We start from the raw sequence: 21,641 nt of genomic DNA, 5'->3' as shown, positions 1-21,641 counted from the left end.
ACTACCTCTAGATGGAATCTGCAAACTCCAAAGAACATGAAAACAGCTCTCAATAGAGCTAGACAGGGCCACAGGGAGGAGGCGGCCAAGCAGGAGGGTAGCACAGCACCAATAACCCCAATCCCCAGCTCTGCTCCAAGACTTCCGTATGAGGTCTGAGCTGCGGCCACTAGAGTCTCAGGGAGCTATTTCACATGTGATACATCTATGCATCACAATTGGCTCAGTGTGTTAGCCCTGATGGAGAGAAGAGTGGATGGCAGTCTGGCTTAAAGACAAAAGGAAAATGAGCTGCTGAGAGCTCCCTGTGCAGGGGCGAACCTCTATTTGCCATCTTGTCCAAAGCCTGACCTGGCATCTACAGTTAACAGACCAGTAACAGCAAAGGGACAGAGTTCTAGACAGACAGGGCAACAGATCCCCTGATAACCCAACTATCAGCAGATTAGGGTGCCAGGAGTCTTTGTCCCTAAGCCCCTGTGAAATTCAGTGGTAACCAAAGGAGGGTCAGGAAAGGGAAATTCTTCATTTGCAGTTCCAACAAGGCCCAATTTTTAGGTGTTCCAATGTGTAATGGGCAAGACTTGGGCAAAGCCTCTCCCCAGGCATCTCTATTCAAACAAGACCTTTGGAAACTAGGACAACAGTTTCTTATTCCAGCCATTTTAAAAAGGCCACCTCTGACTGCTCAATACTCAGATGTTCCTTATACTTGTCAGAAAACAAAGGCAACTTAAGCCAACATCTGGAATGGAAGAAATACAGCAACCACAGAGAAAGATAATTAAATCAATAAGGAATGCTTTTCAGACATAACATCACAAAGGCCAAAAGAGTGTTTTCAGAACCATCCAGAACAAGTTACTGAAGTTACTTAGAAGCTAAATTCAAGTGGATTAATTTCTGGAGGGCATCATTTAGGAGGAGACCACCACAATCATGTGGGTCATGCCAAGATGGCTCCCCAGTTTTCTCCTTGGTAAGACTGAGGAGCATGTAAGATTGTGTACACAGGTGTGGGACATTTACAAGAAGACTCACCGCTTCACTCAGCACTCATTTGGGAACTGTGGCTGAGATACTCAGGGTTTTGAAACAAGACATCCCAAACAGATGCTTTGACAGCCATCCTGCCAACCTCAGACACATCAGAGAGATCCTTTGGGAAATATGTCCAACATAGGATCAGTGTTTCTCAAACACTTTCATTGCTGGGCAGCCCACTCTGAGGAAATCTATTCCTGTCTTTGATAGAGAACACTGCCTTTCACAAAACTCTTCTTTGTATTCAGAGCTGCAGTCTCTCCTATGCTCCCACTGGGAGGAAAAATGACAAATTGTGTGCCTTCTGCCATATGGCAGCCTCTCAGAGTATGTAAAGACCATTACCAAGTTGCCTCTAACCGGTCTTCCCCAGTCTAACTGCTTCCAGATGTCTAGCTTCCTCCACATTGTGGTCATTGCCCCAAATAAATATTAGCCTACCAATGACCCTCTTAAAACGGGGGTCCCAGAGCAGAATAATAACAGAACAATGTGGGCCTGGCCTGACCCTCGGAGTTGAGGACCATGGCCAAACTCTGCTGTCCGACAGCAGCAGTGTGTCGTGCTGCACCCTTCCTAAGACTTTCTCACACAAAATGACACAAAAGCAGACACCCTACATTCTAATCAGATGTAACTTTAATTTTAAAGACTAGAACATGATACACATCTCTAGTTTCAAGCCACCAATACAGTTTTCTAAGGCTATTTAGAATATACATTTAAAAAACCTTATTGTGTGGAAGTTAGAGGACAGTTTGTACAAGTCAGTATCTCCTCTTATCATGAGGGTTCCAAGGATCAAAACTAGGTGATCTGTTAGGCTTGGTTCGAGGGCTTTTACCTGTTGAGTCAATCTGCCAGTCTCTATCTTTAATCAACGACTAAATCAGACGTCACATACACTATTTAAGTTGCAAGTGAATCTGTTTTCATTTAAGTGAGTCAAATGCTGACTAAAGTTACACTCCCACCATCAAGCCATGAGGTGACTCAGACATGACTGACTCTTAGGGAATCCTTATTAGTTCTCAGCAAATAAAGCACAGGGCACTTAGGAACGATACATTTAACGAGTCAGTCAAAAATAACTGATATCAATACACTGAGATCATTTAAAAAATATCTTTAAGAGTTTTTTGAAGGCAGTTGGCACAATATTTCCATGCCCCGTAGTCCCCAAAATGCTGGCATGAATTGGAGCTGACTTTTGAACCTGAGTCTATACTCTCTGTGTGAAAAGTACCTCCTCCTGCTAGAAACCTGAGAGCTCGGCATCTCACTAGCAAGGGCAGAAATCTCCTCACTGCATTTCACATGCTCTCTCTCACAGAACACAGTATGCTCCCCCTAGAACCCCTTCATCTGGCTTCAGGGTTTTCCTTCCCACCTACTGGCATAGACTCACCAAAACAAGTGTTAAAAAATGCCTGTTGTTTCAGAGTCTAAATGTTCTCAACCCAAGAAATGACAAATGTCTGAGGATGCACTTATGCTGCTGTGTGGGACATACTGTACAACTGCACTGAAAAGACATACTGTTACATGCCACTTAAGTATGTGCAGTTATTAGATACCACCAGAGACGAGACAGCCAGAGAACTCACAGAGATCCTCCTGTCTCTGTCTCCCAAACGATAGGGTTAAGGTGTTAAACGATGTACACCACTGCCTACAGCCTTAAAATTATCCTTCTCTATTCTTCTCCTACTACAGACTGTCAACCTCCTGGGCTCTCTAGAATTCCTTAGCACATAAACTTAAGAGCATTATTTGGTAAGCAGGACATTTAACCCCATTACACTGAGGCTCTCCTAGCTGGGTTTTCTATTCTTGCTGTATTAGTGTAGATGGCTTTTCCTTACATGTCTGGCTTCTGTGTAACTGTATGAGTTAAAACAGAAGAGCAGTACTCTGCTACTGCTGCTATCCTTGTCCCTTAGGCTACTCTCCTGTGACACTAAATCCTGCATCAGGGTACTTACTGCAAGGCAGACTTTCATAGGGCTTCTCTAGAGGACAGCTGGAGGAGCTCATAATCCATGAAGCTCCCAAGCTCAAGGGGCCAGAGAGGACCAAGGTAACATTCAGTCTAAGAATTGAATTTGATAGAAACTTGTTTGAAAAGGAAGTGGAACGCCTAGAGGTGAATCTCAGTATAAGCAAATGTCAGAGCTCATATTAGAACAGGGACGTCCTCAAAGGACACGTAAAACACGAAACCCAGCTGAGACTCCTACCTACATAAACCATGACCGTTGCTGCATGTGGTTGCAGTAAGAAAGGACTGGAAGTCCTCGAATACTTCAGAGATAAACAGATCTGCCCACACACAAAGTTTCGATTCTAACTAGTTTCATTTTTACATTACTCAACTTAACTCAGGGCCCAAATTTGGATTAGGTAGGGGGGGAAGGACCACAAAACAATGCCTGCAGCTCTCAGCATGGAAAGAGACTGCAGTTTATGCTGAAGAGCAAGCACGATAGCACAATACAGCAGTGACGGGTGACAAGGAGGAGTGCACTTGAAAGAGGGGCGGGAGCATCAGGAGCTGATAGCTAAGACAGGCGACAGGACTTCACCTTGGTGGTACCAGAACCACTCTGCTTGCCTTTTTTGTCTCTTTAAAGCAAATGTTGCCTTCTGCTTATCTAAAAGGATTCTGGGAAGTCAGAATAGGCACAAATAAGATGGATGGATGCATGGCACATTGTTTAGTTGGAGGTCAATTCCCAGCACTTCATAATCTTGGCATACCAGCACATGCCTATCGAGTGGCTGCTTAGGGAGTAGCATCAAGAGGATGAGAAAAGTACGAGGTCATCTCTGGCTACATACCGAGTTCAGGAGAGTCTGGGCTGCATGGGACTCCATCTCAAAACAAAAACAAAACCAGACCAAGACAAACAAACAATCAAACTAAAAACCAAATCAGTAATTTAATGCACAGACTTAAGGGAGGGCTCTTGGTACCAGAATCTCAAAGGAAGGAGGGGTTCATTGCTGCTTCCTGTAAGAGCCACAGTACCCCAGCACACAAGACAGACTGCTCTGTCTCCTAACCTGGAGAAGGAGCGGCGTCACCCTCGGCATTACGTAATGAAAGGGAAACGAGACCAGAGTCTTATTATCCCCAATTATCACAGGATCAACTCTGAGTTGTCCTACGTCCACTTTCCTCTTCCATGTGACTGACAGGATCCGAAGGTTCCATGAAAAACCTTTAAATACACGAAACACAAGCTTTCCTATTGATTGCTGACTAGAAATTTGTCTCAATGTAAAATGTCCACCCCAACCCCCATAGGTACATGATTTCTACAGGTAAATATTTGTTTCTTATTTGTACTTCTTACTGTCAGGGAAAGCAAGCAAGCAGATTTCACTTTAAAGAAAGGAGAACAAATAGACTGAGGAAGATAGGTACTGAAAATAAATTAAGCTGGGAGAAAGTGATGCTGAGGGAGGGAAGAAGAGACATTTTCTAAGTACCCCCAAACAGTGAAATGCAGTGAGGAGATTTCTGCCCTTGTTAGTGAGAGGCCGAGCTCTTGGGTTTCTAGCAGGAGGAGGTACTTTTCACACACAGTACATTAGTCCAGTGCAGGAAAACTTGCACGAAAGTGTCACAGTTACAAGTGGCAGAGCACTCCAGAGCTGAAGTCTCCTCAGTGCAGGCCTTTGCTCTGTCCAGGACCCTACAGTCATGGCTCTAGGATGGTACTATATGGTTTCCTGTAATTTTTCAGTGGAAGCTTGAAACATGCCTGTGAAAGGAACTGAAAGGCTCCTGGCCCTTTCAGTCTCAGAAAAGACTTTTACCTTCTAAAGAGCCCCCAAAAAACAGGCTCTGGCTGGTGAGCTGTAGTCAAGTGGTGCTTGGAGCTCTTTAAAGCCCCGCCAGTATTTTGCTTCATGCTGTTACAACTGCAGAGTGAGTGGTCCTATGTGAAAGGCACTGCACTCATGGAGGAAGGGGCTAGATGGCTGGATGGAGAATGCAAATACACAAGACCTTAACTGTAAACAAGGGATGAATGCTGGGGTGGATACGAGCACCTCTGTTCCCAGACAGTCCTAGCTGTGCCCACAACCACAGAAATCCAAATCAGCAACTTCTAAGATTCAGGCTAGCAAAAAAACAGTAACAGAGATATAAGCTTGGGTCCTTAAATCTTAGGTTTATTGACTTAATGTGCATTGGTATTTTACCTGCATATTTATGTGTGCATCATGGCTATGTCTGATGCCTGCGGAAGTCACAAGAGGTTGCTGGATTCCCTGGAACTGGCAGTTGTGAGCCATCATATGAATTCTGGAGACTGAACCTTTGTCTGTTGCAAGAACAGTGCTCTTAACTGTTAAGCCATCTTTCCAGCCTCTTGGGTAGACTGAGGATGCAGCTCAATGGTGAGCTTGCCAAGTACTAGCAAGGCCCTGGGTTTGATTCCCAGCACCGCCAAAAACACTCCACAAACTAAACCAACCATACTAACCCAGACAATGTTCTAAGTACCTAATATACATCCTTACAAAGTTTGGGAATTCTAACTAGGTGCAATGAGAAAATGAGGAAAGGACAGACAGACGCACAGCCATATAGCCACAGAATATATGGGATCAGGTGGTCTAGATTCTAATGGACAAGCTGTACTGCACTAGAGTTCAGTGTTTGTCATACATAGTTCAACAGGGAGGTGAGGGTGTTACACTCAGCTAGCTGAAGAGGGAAGCAGGATTACTATATACAACTGAAAAAGGAGATAGGATTAGCTAATCTTGGTAGGTGCAGTCTTTCTCTGTAGGGGAGCAATCTTTAGGCTTACAGTGTGAGTGGTGGGGTAGTAGGGAGCAGCTGTGAATGCTTTCTGCAAGCCCTATCACTATCCCCACATGGTCAAGAGGAAGTCGTACCCAGGGAAGTTTCACCCATGGGTCTGAGGTACTAGCATCACTGTCACGGTCATTCCTACATCAACAACACACACTTTCTAGGACTTCACTGCTCTCTACAACCTGGTTTCAGAGTAATAGTTGAATCTTCTACATTACTGTAATCTTTGACTACCTTTCAGTACTATGTACATACTCAGATTAAAGTAGGTCCATTTGGAAGGGTATTTCAATGCAGCAACTTCCTGTCTCTAGGGGCAACCGAAAACAAACTGTTTAGTAAAAGTCTCTGCAAAGTGAATGTTCTCAACATAGGTCCACGGCACATCTTGGTTTCTAATCTCGCTGACTCTGTTTGTACCTTTCCCCTCTTATCAACTTTCTGGAAACACTGCTTAGCTGCTTCCTCATCCCATACATAAAAGTGTTCATGAAAGAGAATACTTTTAAGGCTCCTGAAAGTAAAATTTACCACCCAAATTTCTAAATGAATCACCAAATACTGGAGGAGGTTGATGGTAACTTTGTATCAGGGAACAAAAGCCAGCCCCAGTGAGTCACCTCTGTGATCACAGATGGCACAGCCACAGCCCAGGCTTGGGGGCAAACAGATGGCCACAGCATCACGTGGCAAAATCTTATGTTTCATGGTTTCTCACATGGAAATGCGTAAGTCAGCTATGTGAACCCAGGAAGCAGAACCCAGGATGCTGTACAAATAATAAACACACTCAAGTTTCCTGTACTTGTACTGCTTCTCCAAGTCAATTTCAATTTTCACTACAGACATTAAAGGCACATGCTAGTCAAGAACTAAGAAGAATAAAAGCTGTTAATAATATGACAGCTTCTAAAATGATTCAGAAGAAAACACAAATACTTTTTGGGGACCACTAAGGAACTTAGTCAAAAACTAAAAAGTGAGAATAAAAGCTGTTAATAATATGACAGCTTCTAAAATGATTCAGAAGAAAACACAAATACTTTTTGGGGACCACTAAGGAACTTAGTCAAAAACTAAAAAGTGATCAGAAGGTGAGAGCCACCTCAAAAGAGGTCCCAAGGCCTCTGGTGATAAACTCCTGAGATTAGTTAGTGTGCATCGCGTGCATTCTATGCTTTTGGACCTCTTTTAGGCATCCACAAGGTTGAAAGAGAAGGTTAAGTAGACAATGGGCTAAGTGGCATTGTCACAGGCACAGTAGGTCCCGGCTGCTCTGACTTCTCCAGAGTAGGGAGCCAGGTGCCTTGATATTCTTTTAAACTACAGGGCAGGGAATACATGCTAGGATCAGGCCTGTCCATCATACCTGTGTTAGCTGGCCCAATATTGTTCAATAGAAACCATAGGCGGTGTTTTCAAAAGGGGTACTTGCTATCAACACACACACCCACTAGCTGGTTTCGAAGGAAAACACTACCAACACACCCATAGGTTCCCACACCCACAGGCTAAGCACTTCCTCGGAAGCACTGGAGACCAGTCAGGAGCAACAGCAGAAAGCTTCACTGTCTTGCTTCCACACAATGGCTCCCTAAGACAATGTACTGATTATAATTCCCCAAATAAGAACAAGATAGAGCATTTCTCTCAAGTTTCCGACAACATGACACTACCTGATAATGAAAGGAACAAAAGGGGCCAAGCTGAGTGCAGACGCCGTGCCATCCATCGGAGATGGGTAGAGTCTCTCTAGCACCAGGAGTAAGAGGAACATGCCGGGGTGGCCATCAGGGTCTCCCAGGTCACTAAAAGGAAGTTTTACACATAAACGATTTCAGACGGAAGAAGGCAACACTGCTTTCAAACAGATTTTGTCACTTTTTCCTGCTCCACTTTAATGTGCACAAGGGGAAGTCTCTGGCGAAGGCAGATTTCTGCACATAATCTTCTGAAGCCAGTCACTCTTGGGTAGACTGTGCTCCAGGGTAGGAAACGTGAAGCTGTCTGTGTCTGATGAGTTTGAGAAAGCATGAATACACCATAACTCACTGGAACCAGAAAATCCTCCCTCAGAGAAAAATATATCACAAGAAAAGTAAATTTCATTGATATAAATACATCTTCCCATTACAGACAGTTTATATGCTTTTGCACCTGACAAAGACTGCTGAAAAATAAAAAGGTACATGTTCTAGATAGCCATAGTAAAAATTCTACTGTCAGCTACAGAGTAAGACTGAACAAACTGATAGTATTTCTCACCACCCCAGGGAGACTCAAAGCCCTTTATAATGATTCTGCTTTATGTTTGCAAAATTACTGATCATTTTTGCTCAGGGACCCACGTTTTCACAGCGGCAAGCTGCAACAGGCCAGTAATAAAGAATACTAAGAATCCATTAAGTAAATTTAGTATGCAAACAGAGATTTTAAAATATAAGAGGAAGAAATAACTCAGGTGTATGTCTATGTGTGTGAGTGTGAGTATGTTTGTGTGGCTGTGTGTGTGTGTGTGTGTGTGTCTGTACTGTGTAAGCAAGAGGTCAACCTTGGATGTCAAACCTCAGAAATTGTGCACCCTAATATTTTTAAAACTTAAAAAGTATTTATTATTGTGCATGTGATGGGAAGGAGACCTCGTGCCATGACACACATGTTGAGGGCAGAGGACAACTTGTGCCCCATCCACTTTCATGTGGGTTTGGGGCACATGAATAGGTCACCAGGCTCAACCCATCTTGCCAACCCCGTTCTGTCTTTTTGAGATAGGATTTCTTACCAGGACATGGGGCTCACCAAATAAGGTAGGGTAGGGCAAGCCAGTAAGCTCTAGGGTCCTTCTATGCCCACATCTCCAGGGCTAGAATTACAAGTGCACATGGCATTACAGCAAGCTTTTTATATGGGTATTAGTGACTGATCATAGGGAACATAGGTCTTCAGGTCATCTCTTAATAAAAACAGTATCCTCCACCCCACCCTGAGACAGTGTTTCTCTGTGTGACAACCCTGGCTATTCTGGAGCTCAATTTGTATAACAGACTGGCCTTGAATTCAGAGATCTGCCTGCCTCTGCCTCCTTAGTGCTAGGATTAAAGGCATACAATTGTTAAGTGTGTCTGAGTGTGTGTGTATCTATGTGCATGTGTGTATGTATAACCATGAAGACCAGAAGAGAGTATCAGGTTCCCAGGGACTGAAATGACATGCAGTTCTGAGCTGCCTTGACATGGGTAGTAGGGACAGAACCCTGGGCACTGGAAAGACAGCAAGTCCTCTGAATCACTGAGTAATGTCTGCAGGTGATCTGATGCCGACTTCCGGCCACTATCGGCACCCATGTACATGTTCATATTAACATGCAGACAGATACATACATAAAACTAAAACTTAAAAAAAGATGTTGTTTATTAGGATTCATAGTGAGAGTTACGCATGAAGTTTCTGATCCTCATTTATGCCCGCTTACTATGGGTCCCCTTATACTTCCATGGATTTATTTTAAATCAGCCCACAAGTTTCATTATAGTTGCTTAGAGAAGCATAGGTGAAAGGTTGTTTACAGGAGCATGGGTACCTTACCAGTGGCTACACCACTGCAGTAGATCCTCAGGGAGGGTGGAGCCTCAGGAGCCCTTTACCTTGCTTGATTTGGGTTTTTGTTTTTCCTCCCTCCCTCCCCTCCCCTCCCCTCCCCTCCCCTCCCCTCCCCTCCCCTCCCCTCCCCTCTCTCTCTCTCTCTCTCTCTCTCTCTCTCTCTCTCTCTGTGTGTGTGTGTGTGTGTGTGTGGTCTTGGAAATCAAGCTCAGGTGGTCAGGCTTAGTAGTGGGTGTCTTACCCCACTGAGTCATTTCATCTATTCCAGTTAAACTTTTTATTTTACAGGTGTTTTGCCTGTTTCTGTGTCTGTATACCTCATTGCACCTGATGCTTACACAGGCCAGAAGAAGGCACTAGATCCCCTGGTACAGCATTTACAGACAGCTGTGAGCTGCTATGTGGATGCTGGGAAGTGAATCTAGGTCCTTTGGAAGAGTAGACAGTGCTCTTAGCTGCTGAGCCATCTGTCCATAGCTCCCCGCCTTCCCATGTTGGTTTTCTGGAAATGGGTCTGGTGATAGAGCCCACACCCGGTGGCAATCTTATCCCTATATTCTGAAGGCTGAGATTACAGGCCTGAGCTACCCTGGCAGATACTAAAATCATGATTAACAAAATACTTCACATTGTGTCTGCACTTTTTCCAATGTATTCTCCACCTACCTGTCCACTGTATTGGCTACAGTTTCCAATTGTTTGAGAAGAAAGGGATACAGTTCTGGGAAGCGAGAGAAAAACTCTCTTCCTGTCATTCTGTGGAGGGAGAAATAAAAGAGGAAACATTAACTTTCCCAACCCACCTTTAAAGGAAAACAACTAGTGAATGAAATAGTTGAAAAGAAAGTCTACAACATCTTACACGCATGGTCAACACAAATGACGCACAGTTCCAAGGGCTCTGGATGCTGGGACTTTTCTCATAACTCAGATGGCATATGCTTACAAATATTTGATATTTGTGGTGAGTACAGACTACTGAGAGGCCAACTCAACCTCAGTGATGAGGGATAGACCTAGAACAAGGTTTCCCAGCCTAGGTAGCATGTAGTTTTGGATCAAGTAAAGTTTCAGGGTGAGGGATACCCTTTGTGCTGCAGGATGGTTAGAAGCCTCTGAGGTCTCTACCCACTAGGTGCCTTCTCTCTAACCGTGATAATGACAATCTTTCCAGATGCTACCAATTGCATTTGGTAAGACACAATGGCAAATGACTGAGAACCACAGCTTTGGAGAATGGGGACCAGAGGACGGACTTGTCGTGTGAGCTTCTGTAGGAACCGTTGCACTGACACTAGACCAATTACCTTTTCCTTTTATAGAGACTTCTTGGGCTCAGAGAAGGTGCTCAAAATAGGTCCTCAAACTGCAAAGTAGGCCCAAAGCTGCTTATTACAGAGAGGAAAGAGAAGACCTAACTATTAAAGAGGACTCATAGCCTGCTTATGCTCTTGTTAATAGCCTCATGCTCCAGCTTGTTGAGCAGTAGGACTTCTGCAGGCAGCAAACTGCCAGTCAGTGTTCACACACACACACACACACACACACACACACACACACACACACACACACACACACACACACACACAGCCTACCATCCCGACTCAGATTTCCCATGAAGCTCTTCCCCAGCCAGATCCTGCCTCCCCAAGCAACCTCTGTCTGATTTCTATTGCCAGTTTAGTTTCACCTATTTTAAACTTTCACAAGAATGTGGTGGTACATTTTATAATTTTGTTGTCTGTTTTTTCTCACTTGGCATAGCACTCTGAGACTTGTCCCCAACACTGGCTATGGCAGCAGCTTACTTTTTTCTGGGAAGGAGAACCCACGGTGTGAATCATAAGTTCATAATTCATGCTGTTGGCAGATATGGGTGCGTCTTATTTGGGGTAGGGAGACTGTGAATACAACTACTATCCTGATATCCGTAAACAAGATTTTTCTTGATCATATTGTTCACTTCTCTTCGGCTAACATCTGAGAATAAACAACGTGAACTCTACATACTATAGTTTCCCGAATACCTCCATGACGTTAACAACATAAACAACATTCTGGAAGGTCTCACTGTTTGCAGAGCTTGCTGATGGCTTTGTCTTTTCTCCCATTTCAGCTGAACTTGTGAGATCTGTGATTTTGTTCACTTATCCTTGGTGACTGACGTTGTTGAACGATTTTTCTATGTTTTGGCCATCATGTGGCCTTCTATTCAAATATTTTTTACCCACTAAGCAAATAGACTGTGTTTTTCCTTACATCCCTCACATACCCCCGACATAGCACATATGCTTCCCCAGTGAGTCAGCTTACTTTCATAATAATGTCTTTAGATGACAAAAATGCTAAATATTTGATTAAGTCCAACAATTTATCAGTTTTCCTTTCTAGGACTCATGTGTACTATAACCTAAGAAATCTCTGCCTCCTTCAGAGTTTTGTTTTTGTTTTTTTCTGGAAAGCTTTATGGTTGTCTTTTCACACTAAAGTCTAGGATCCAGGTCCTTCTCAGATAAAATTTTGCATTCATGCTTGCTTTCTTTTCCTTTCCCCCCTTTTATTCTTCCTTCTTGCCTGCCTGCCTGCCTGCCTTCCTTCCTTCCTTCCTTCCTTCCTTCCTTCCTTCCTTCCTTCCTTCCTTCCTTCCTTCCTTCCTTTCTTCTACAATGTGGGTTCCATGGATTTAAAAGTCTTTAGGTTGGCACCAGAGCCTTTCCCCCTGAGGTATCTTAACCTGCCCTATCACATTTTTAATGAGGTGGCCCTTAAAGAGAAAGATAGAGATGCACTTTGCACAAGGGTTAGAACATTTAATGCTACAAAGATGAAGCACCGAATGTGTACAGATGCAATCTAATTCTAAGAAAACCTCTGTCCCTGTCTGCTCTGTCCCATCTTCCCTCTCCTGGCCTAGGTGTGGGTGCACAGGAGATGGAGATCCTAAGCATTTTATGGCACTCCCAGGCTAAGAGTAAAGTGCAAGGTTGGGAATGCAGCCACGTAGGTTTCCAGACATATAAGAACTACTTAGCTACACAGCAAATTCATGGTCACCTTGGGTTACACGTGACCTTCTACAAACAAAAATGAATGCCAGAAAAACAAATAAGTAAGCAAACAAACAAGCCAGTAATGATATGATAACTGGTCCTAAGATTAAAGTGGAATCTCACCTCCTGATATATACAAAATTAAATTCTACTGAATTTAAGACCTGAAAAGAGCCATAAAGAAAAATACAAAATAATAAAAACATGATGTTTGTGATTGTCTTAGTTTGATTGTCGTACACTTCTACATAATGGTTCATCACTGCAAGAAGTCAGGACAGGAACTCACAGAGGGCAGGAATCTGGAGGCAGGAGCTGATGTAGAGGTATGGAGAGGTGCTGTTTACTGGCTTGCTTCCCATGGCTTGCTCAGCCTGCTTTCTTATAGAACCCAGGACCACCAGCCTAGAGATGATGGCACCACCCAGAATGGGCTGGACCTTCCTCCATTCTGGAGGCATTTTCTTAATTGAGGTCCCCACCCCCAACCCTGTTCAGGTGACTCCAGCTTGTGTCAAGTTGACATGAACTAGCCATGACACCAACCTATTTTGAAAAGTTGAAAATTTTTTCCTATTACTGGCACGATGCTGTAGGGAGCTTAGGTGCTACAACTTCCATGTATCTAGGCCACAGGGTAACTAGAAGACTCACACTTAACTCTGCTCAGTGACCTGAACTCTCTAGCACTATGATGGCCACTATTCTGATAATACTACGTATTTTTCCTAAATAAAGCAGCCATAGTGGAAAAGGTGGAAGGATTTTATGAGGATTCTACTCAGCCCTTCAAGACGAACGATCTAGTTCAGACAGGGAATGAGGAGAAGTGAAGTCATAGCTACTGAAATGAGACAGATGCAGCAGCAGAGCAACCCTATGACAACTGCTAGGCCAGGAGAGGGAATGAAGGCTAGACACGTCTGCACTGCCATCCTCCCACAGAACCTAACAATGGCCATGTCTGCCCTCCCTATGGAGAAGATTCTTTAAGTATGATCCAATAGCCTTGTTAAAGACATTGGAAGGGTAAGGGGAGCTAGAGAGATGGTTCATTGGTTAAGAGCATTGGTTGCTCTTCCAGAGGCCACAGGTTCAATTCTCAGCAACCACATGGTGGCTTACAACTGTCTGTAACTTCATTTCCAGGGTACCTAACACTCACACAGATATACATGTAGACAAAACATCAAATGCACATAAAATAAAAATAAGTAAAGAAAATAAAACATTTTTTAAAAGTCGGTAAAAAACTAAACCAAATCAAACCAAAACAAAATGAAAAAAAAAAAAAGAAAGAAAACAACAAACAAACAGAAAAACCACAATGGCCCTGGATCCAGCACTGTATTTCTCTGTGCACCACACATTTTGACATCTCTGGGCATCTTCCCTTTCTCTGTATCCTTAAACAGTTATTGCATGGGGCTGCTGATCTGGGCAAAAGAGGACAGGCTAGACCAACAATCCATATTTTCTAAAATTAAAGCCTGAAATCAATGACACGACAGGAACCATGACATTTAAGGTTTCCCAGCTGGGGGTTAGGTTATGCTAGAGGCAATGTAAACACATACTTCTCAACCCATATAAAACAATTGCCTAAAATTACAGACAAAGGCTTCACTAAGGAAGCATCATGCATACCCTTGGAATTATACTTGCTTCCTTCCTCAAAACTGATGCCCTGAATCCTAGCAGTAGATTGTGTAATCCTCTGAAGAGCATCTGAGAAGATCTATCTGAAATAAGGCTACATTTAGTTAGTCACAGAAACTTCCTGTGAAGAAGTAGCCCAACTTTTGTAAACTCTGCAGGCAATTACTTCTACTGTGAGGAAGATCATGGGGTACAAAACACTTCAGCCAGTTTCAACTAGAGCAATCACCAACACGAAGGTCACTTAGGTTTGCTCCAAGGCCCAAGGCAGAATTATTATGCACAGGAAACTGTCTGTGGCTTCAATCTACAGGTTAAGATACAGAATGTATAATTATGTATACTTTTTGAGGTATCTGGATTAATGTCCAAGGCTAGATAGAGAGGTAATATAGAAAACCACAGAGAGCCTTTTGGTTTACAAGATTTGTGGTGCTAACTAGATCTCAGGTGCTAGGGACTGTAGCTAATGTTAATACTGAGGGTTGTAAGGTTGTACCCATTTCACTGATGATAGCAGTTAAATTAATTAAATGATGTATTAAACAAAATGCATGAATTTTGTCTCATTTGCCAGTCAGAATAATGAAAGGAACTGAGAACATAGCAATCTCATGGGAAAGTTCTCCAAAAGTCAAGGTAACATTAGAAATAAGGGCTGGAGCTGGGGCTATAGCTCAGATGTACAGTCCTTACCTATTATGCATGACGCCCTGGGTTTGAAACCCAGCACCACATTAAAATGCATGTCATGGTACAAGCCTGTAATCCCAGGACTCAGGAAGTGGAGGAAGAAGGATCCAGATTTCAAGGCTATGGTGACTACATAGTGAGTTGAAGGCCAGCTTGGAATTCATGAAATCCTATTTGAAAAGCATCCCCACCACTAAGAGAAAGCAGTAAGCAATGGTACCACTGAGACACAGTTGTCTAGAAGGTCGCACGACTAAACAACGTGCGCAGTGAGGCAGCAACTGTCCTTTCCTATGAAGCATCCATTCAAGGGCACTTACATCATGAAGGGCCCTGCACAAAGGACAGAAAAGCAGCTCTCAAAAGCCCTGGCTCCTGCTCCTAATTCCTCTCCCGTGAAGCAACCCATAGTAGATACAAGTATCTGTTCCTCTTCAGATTATGGGTGCTCACTGGAGCTCAGTCTGGGAACAACAGTTCAGATTCCTAGTTACTCGAATTTGCTAGCACTAGACAATTAACTTAAAACAGTCAGCAATGATACTGCTCTATATCTGAAATCCTAGAACATGGAGAGTTAAAACAGGAGGATTGCTATGAGTTTGAGGCCAGCCTGGTCTAAAATACATAGAGAGTTCCAGACCAATCAGGGCTACATAGTTAAGATCTTGTCTTAAAATATAATGATGATGAAGAAAGAGAAAACAAACACACACACACACACACACACACACACACACACACACACACACACACACACAGAGAGAGAGAGAGAGAGAGAGAGAGAGAGAGAACCCATATCTTAATCAGAACCTAATATTACTTGAAAAAAAGTTGATCTGGATGTCTAATGCCATTTGACTAGAAATATGGACGTCCAACAGCACATGCTAAACAAGGTTTGCAAGAACACTCAGAATTTTGGAAACTGCAGAGGAAAACGATCAAATTCTACAAACAGACCAACAGCAGCAGAAGAATATAAAGTCTTACAAAACAAAAGGTTTTTAAGACTAAAACATTCAAAGAAATGAGCTAAAGTAGATGAACTATAATATGTAGAAGTTGTCTAGTTCTTGGTTCTAATAAATCCACTATAGAAAGACCTGTAGAACATTAAAGGAAGACTGCATACTGAGGAATTAATTATGTTAGATGTAGTGATAACAGTGGTATTTCTTTGTAAATTTCTTTAGTCATGTACACCAAAAGGATTTCTATGAAAAATGACATGGTGTGTACAAACTCCAGGAACATAAGAAATGAAGAAGGAAGGAGGAAAATGCTGACCACAGCAAAGGCTGAGTAATGGAGTAATGAGGGGTGGGTCTCGCTATTATTCAATACATTGACAATTCTAATAATAAATGTTTTAAATTCAAAGTAAGAATACAAGTTACAAACAGGAGAAAAGAAATGAATCCATCCATGAATTTCAGAATCAGTAAGCAGAGTATGTGAAGAACTGCAGGGAACCAATCAATATGGACAGCAAGTCAACATAAATGGACAACCCTGTGGAAACAATCACAGAAGGGAACTTCAGGCTGTTTGCCCATACACATTTCTCCACTGACAAACAAAAAGCAGCGCCTGCAAAGGAGCTAGTTACAATTGCCAGAGCAACCAGTCATTTCTCAGTGCTCTGATCTCTCTTAGGTGAGTGATAAAGACAAGCATCTCATGACTGCGATGTATAAATTGTCCTGATAGCTGAGCTCTGTTGCCCATAAGGTTGCCAGATAAGAAGGGCTGCTGAACTACCTCTCAATGATGAAAGGCATTATTTTAATTGAATTGAAGCTAATTGTTCCAAAGAACAAGTTACCTCATTCAGTTACCTTGGAAACTATTTACTAACCGGTCTGTCGTAGAGGTATAAAGTATATTACCTTAAAGCCAAATATTTTATAAACATGAATTGTTTTGTTTCTCAGAGTTGAGTAGTTTATTATATCTTTTTAAAAATACACAGTTGTCTCTCAATATGGGAAGAGGGGCTGGTTCCAGGACCGCTGAATAGGAGAATTTATAGATGCTCAAGTCCCTTAAACAGAGTGGCACAGTATCCTTTAAGTCATTTCTATAACACTTGTCATACGCATACAATACACATGCTTTGTACATATTGTTCTATTGTTCTGTATAGGGAATAGTGATAAGGACAGAAATCTGATTATGTTCAGAACATACACTGTGTTTCTCCAATACAAGGAGTTCACTATAATGTCATTCTACTGTGTGTTTATTGTGTTATAAAAACAAACATTTTTATTTTCTAAAAAGATGTCTGACTCTGAAAAAACAGGTGTCCTAGTCTAATACTCTTAGCATCCTTACTTTTAAAAGAAGTAGTTTCTAAGGCAGCTTAACTAAAGACCAGGGTTCCGATGGCTACCAACACAAAAGACCTGCAAGTATTCCTAAAACTTTCTAGAAACCAGAAGTTCCTAAAGACTGGCTAAATATTTATATAGTGTACCCAAAGGGTATATAATACTAACAATTCAGATGCACTGTCAAACAGAGCCGAAAATAAAACAACACAGGGGATGAGAGGGATAAAGTGATAATCTAAGATGCTAATCCGCCTGGCACTCACTGCTGACTCAAGTCACCTTGGACCCTGGGTGTCAGATGATATGCTAATTCTACTCTCCACCTTGCCGCAACTTTCTGAGGTTTCATAGACATACTGATTGAGGAACCACCACGTAGAATCATGCCTTACTATGTGGAGGAAGGTCAACGACTTTGAGATGCATGTATTAGAAGCTTATTTAGGGGGAGAGGTTGAGACAGGGTTTCTCTGTATAGCCATGGCTGTCCTGGAACTTACTCTATAGACTAAGCTGGCCTCATACTCAGAGATCTGCCTGCCTCTGCCTCCCAAGTGCTAGTATTATAGATGTGCATCCCCACCTCCTAGCTAGAAGCTTATTTTAAAAGACCAAGACCACACACCATTTTAAATCACATATGACTCTTTCTTCTGTAATTCTATCACATAAGAGGCTTATCTCTCATTTGCTACATAATGAAAATTACCATGTCACTGAAGTGGAAAATTAAGAGTTCTTTGGAAAGTTGGTTAGATGGTGTTTTGCTGGGACAAACGTGTGAAGGAACATTTCACTGAAGCAGACATAGGTGAACCGATGTTCTATCACAGCAAGCACATGAATGGACATGTGATGAAGGATTCTTCACTAACAACTCATATGTATTGTTCTGCCTTACACTGCATAGTTGAGCTGCATTTGTCAGAACTCCATAGAAACCCACCAAAACACTTCTGGTCATGTGCTGTGGATACAGGCTGATGGAGAGAATGACGTCAGCTGGGACAGATGCATGTGCTGAGCGAGACCCAGGGAGGACACATGTGGTCTGGAGAGAGTATGAATAGGATCTGACAATGATGGAGGTGGAGCTAGGCTTGCTGGTAGAGCTAGTGTACAAGACTTGTTGGTCACATCTGCACTTTGATGAGACGGGCACTGCTGAGAACTTCTCCTGGCCTCCCCCCGGTCCCTCCTGCTGACTCGTGCTGAGGCTGAGACCTGGCTGTCGCAGATAGGTAGTGTCACCACTGATGATGTGTTTGCTATCCCAAACTGGGCTACTGGTATTTCTGTGAAGTAACCTGTGACCTGAACTGCCAATTTCCAGACAACATAGGAAGTTCCTATGGGATTCTCTATGGGAGTTCCTCTAAAAAACATTTCTCAACAGGTCCACTTCCCTGTATCCTTTCTTCTCGCTACTTCTGGTGGATGGTGGGATATTAAGGAAGATTAAAGAATTTAAGAACCATCATTAAAAATAGGTTTTGAGTGACACCAAGGTATTTTCTATTGTTTGTGACTATTGTGAATGGTGTCATTTCCCTAATTTCTTCCACAGCCTGTTTGTCCTTTGAGTAGAGGAAGGCCATTGATTTGTTTGAGGTAATTTTATACCCAGCCACTTTGCTGATTTAGGAGTTCTCTGGTGGAATTTTTGGGGTCACTTAAGTATACTATCATATCATCTGCAAAGAGTGATATTTTGACTTCTTCCTTTCCAATTTATATCCCTTTGACCTCCAAGCAATCCTTGTCTGATTGCTCTTGCTAAGACTTCAAGTACTACATTGACTAGGTAGGGGGAGAGTGGGCAGGCTTGTCTAGTCCCTAATTTTAGAGGGATTGTTTCAAGTTTCTCTCCATTTAGTTTGATGTTGGCTACTGGTTTGCTGCATATTGCTTTTACTATGTTTAGGTATGGGCCTTGAATTCCTGATCTTTCCAAGACTTGGTGTGACTCTAACCAAGCAAGTGAAAGACCTGTATGACACAAACTTCAAGTCTCTGAAGAAAGAAATTGAAGATCTCAGAAGATGGAAAGATCTCCCATGCTCATGGATTGGCAGGATTAATATAGCAAAAATGGCCATCTTGCTGAAAGAAATCTCCAAATTCAATACAATCCCTGTCAAAATTCCACCTCAATTCTTCTCAGAGTTAGAAAGGCAATTTGCAAATACATTTAGAATAACAAAAACCCAGGATAGCAAAAACTATTCTCAACAATAAAAGAACTTCTGGGGGAACCACCATCCCTGAACTCAAGCAGTATTACAGAGCAATTGTGACAAAAACTGCATGGGTATTGGTACATGTGGATCAATGAAATAGAATTGAAGACACAGAAATGAATCCACACACCTATGGTCACTTGATCTTTGACAAGGGAGCTAAAAATCATCCAGTGGAAAAAAGATAGCATTTTCAACAAATGGCACTGGTTCAGCTGGTGGTCTGCATGTAGAATGCAAATTGATGCATTCTTATCTCCTTGTATAAAGATCAAGTCCAAGTGAATCAAGGACCTCCACATAAAACCAGATGCACTGACACTAACAAAAGAGAAAGAGCCTCAAATACAATGGCACAGGGGAAAATTTCCTGAATAGAATACCAATGGTTCATGCTCTAAGATCAAGAATTGACAAACAGGACTCCATAAAATTACAAAGCTTCTGTAAGGCAAAGGACACTGTCAATAGGACAAAATGGTAACCAACAGATTGGGAAAAGATCTTTATCAATTCTACATCCGATAGAGGGCTAATATCCAATATATACAAAGAACTCAAAAAGCTGCATTCCAGAGAACCAAGTAATCCTATTAAAAATGGGGTACAGAGCTAAACAAAGAATTACCAACTTAGAAATACTGAATGGTATTCACCTAAAGAAATGTTCAACATCCTTAGTCATCAGGAAAATACAAATCAAAACAACTCTGAGATTCCACCTCACACCAGTCAGAATGGCTAAGATCAAAAACTGAGGTGACAACAGATGCTGGTGGAGGATGTGGAGAAAGAGAAACACTTTCTATTGTTAGTGGGATTACAAGCTGGTACAACCACTCTGGAAATCAGTTTGGAGGTTCCTCAGAAAATTGAACATTACACTACTGAGGACCCAGCTATACCTCTCTTGGGCATATACCCAAAAGATGTCCCAACATATAACAAAGACACGTGCTCCACTATGTTCATAGCAGCCTTATTTATAATAGCCGGAAGCTAGAAAGATCCCAGATGCCCTTCAACAGAGGAATGGATAGAGAAAATGTGGTACATGTACACAATGGAGTACTACTCAGCTATCAAAAACAATGACTTTATGAAATTCATAGGCAAATGAATGGAATTAGAAAATATCACCCTGAGTGAGGTCACCCAATCACAAAAGAACACATATGGTATACACTCACTGATAAGCAGATATCAGCCCAAAAGCTTGGAATACCCAATATACAATTCACAGACCACATGAAGCTCAAGAAGGGAAACCTTCTTCTGTGGAGGCTTCAGTCCTTCTTAGAAGGGGAAACAAAATACTCACAGGAGGAAATACGGAGACAAAGTGTACAGCAGAGACTAAAGGAAAGACCATTCGGACATTGCCCCACCTGGGGATCCATCCCATATACAGTCACCAAATACAGACACTATTGTGGATGCCAAGAAGTGACAGGAGCCTGAAGGCTTTGCCAGAGACTGACAAATATAGAATCGGATGATCACAGCCAACCACTGGCCTGAGAACAGGGTCTGAAATGGACCCTTAAGGAAAAAAGCCTTAAGGAGCTGAAGGAATCCCACAACCACATAGGGAAGAACAAAATCAACCAGACCCCTCAGAGTTCCCAGGGACTAAACCTGCAACCAAAGAGTACACATGGAGCAACCCATGGCTCCAGCTGATATGTAGCAGAGGATGATCTTGGGCATCAGGGGAGGAGAGGCCCTTGGTCCTGTAAAGGCTTGATGCCCCAGGCTAGGGGAATCCAGGGGCGGGGGAAAGTTGGGGGGGAGAAGCACCCTCATAGAAGCAGGGTAAGGGGAATGGGATAGGAGGTTTCTGGAGCAGAAACCAGGAAAGTGGATAACATTTGAAATATAAATTTAAAAAATCCAATAAAAAATAGGTTTTGAAAAAAATTAAAGTTCCATGTCACTGTATTTTTCTCATCAAAGTGGCAAATAACTTTACAAAATTAATTGCTCCCTACTGACTTCTTGCAGACAAATCTGAATTCATTAGCCTGATGGCCGACTTGCTTTTTTGACATTTCTTTCTTTTTCACCTTTATAACTAACCATATAAAATGCCTTAGTGCCATCAACATTCTATGCTATTTCTAGCCTACCCATTGTGCCAAATTACTGTACCCTCTTTGGGAATCTATGTTCCATGTTA

At 42.4% G+C, this 21,641-nt stretch overlaps 1 protein-coding gene across 5 annotated transcripts in view; it reads right to left on the bottom strand.

The window, feature by feature from the left end:
* Positions 1–21,641, bottom strand: part of Thada (THADA, armadillo repeat containing) — a 300,575-nt gene that overhangs the window by 140,601 nt on the left and 138,333 nt on the right. For 3 of the 5 annotated variants that reach the window (XR_015621846.1, NM_001191769.2, XM_087553032.1), the window contains 2 exon segments: positions 10,148–10,237; positions 7,558–7,689 (listed from right to left, as the gene is read on the bottom strand). Coding sequence is in view for 2 of the 5 variants with exons in the window: in NM_001191769.2 (NP_001178698.1) it covers positions 7,558–7,689; positions 10,148–10,237 (222 nt within the window). In the remaining 3 variants the exon portion in view is untranslated. 5 annotated transcript variants of the gene reach the window in all.

Source organism: Rattus norvegicus, chromosome 6 (genome assembly GCF_021556685.1).
Source record: "Rattus norvegicus strain SHRSP/BbbUtx chromosome 6, alternate assembly SHRSP_T2T, whole genome shotgun sequence".
NCBI classification, from domain to species: domain Eukaryota; kingdom Metazoa; phylum Chordata; class Mammalia; order Rodentia; family Muridae; genus Rattus; species Rattus norvegicus.
The sequence above is the reverse complement of the archived record's forward strand: the minus strand, read 5'-3'. Positions and strand labels throughout refer to the sequence as shown.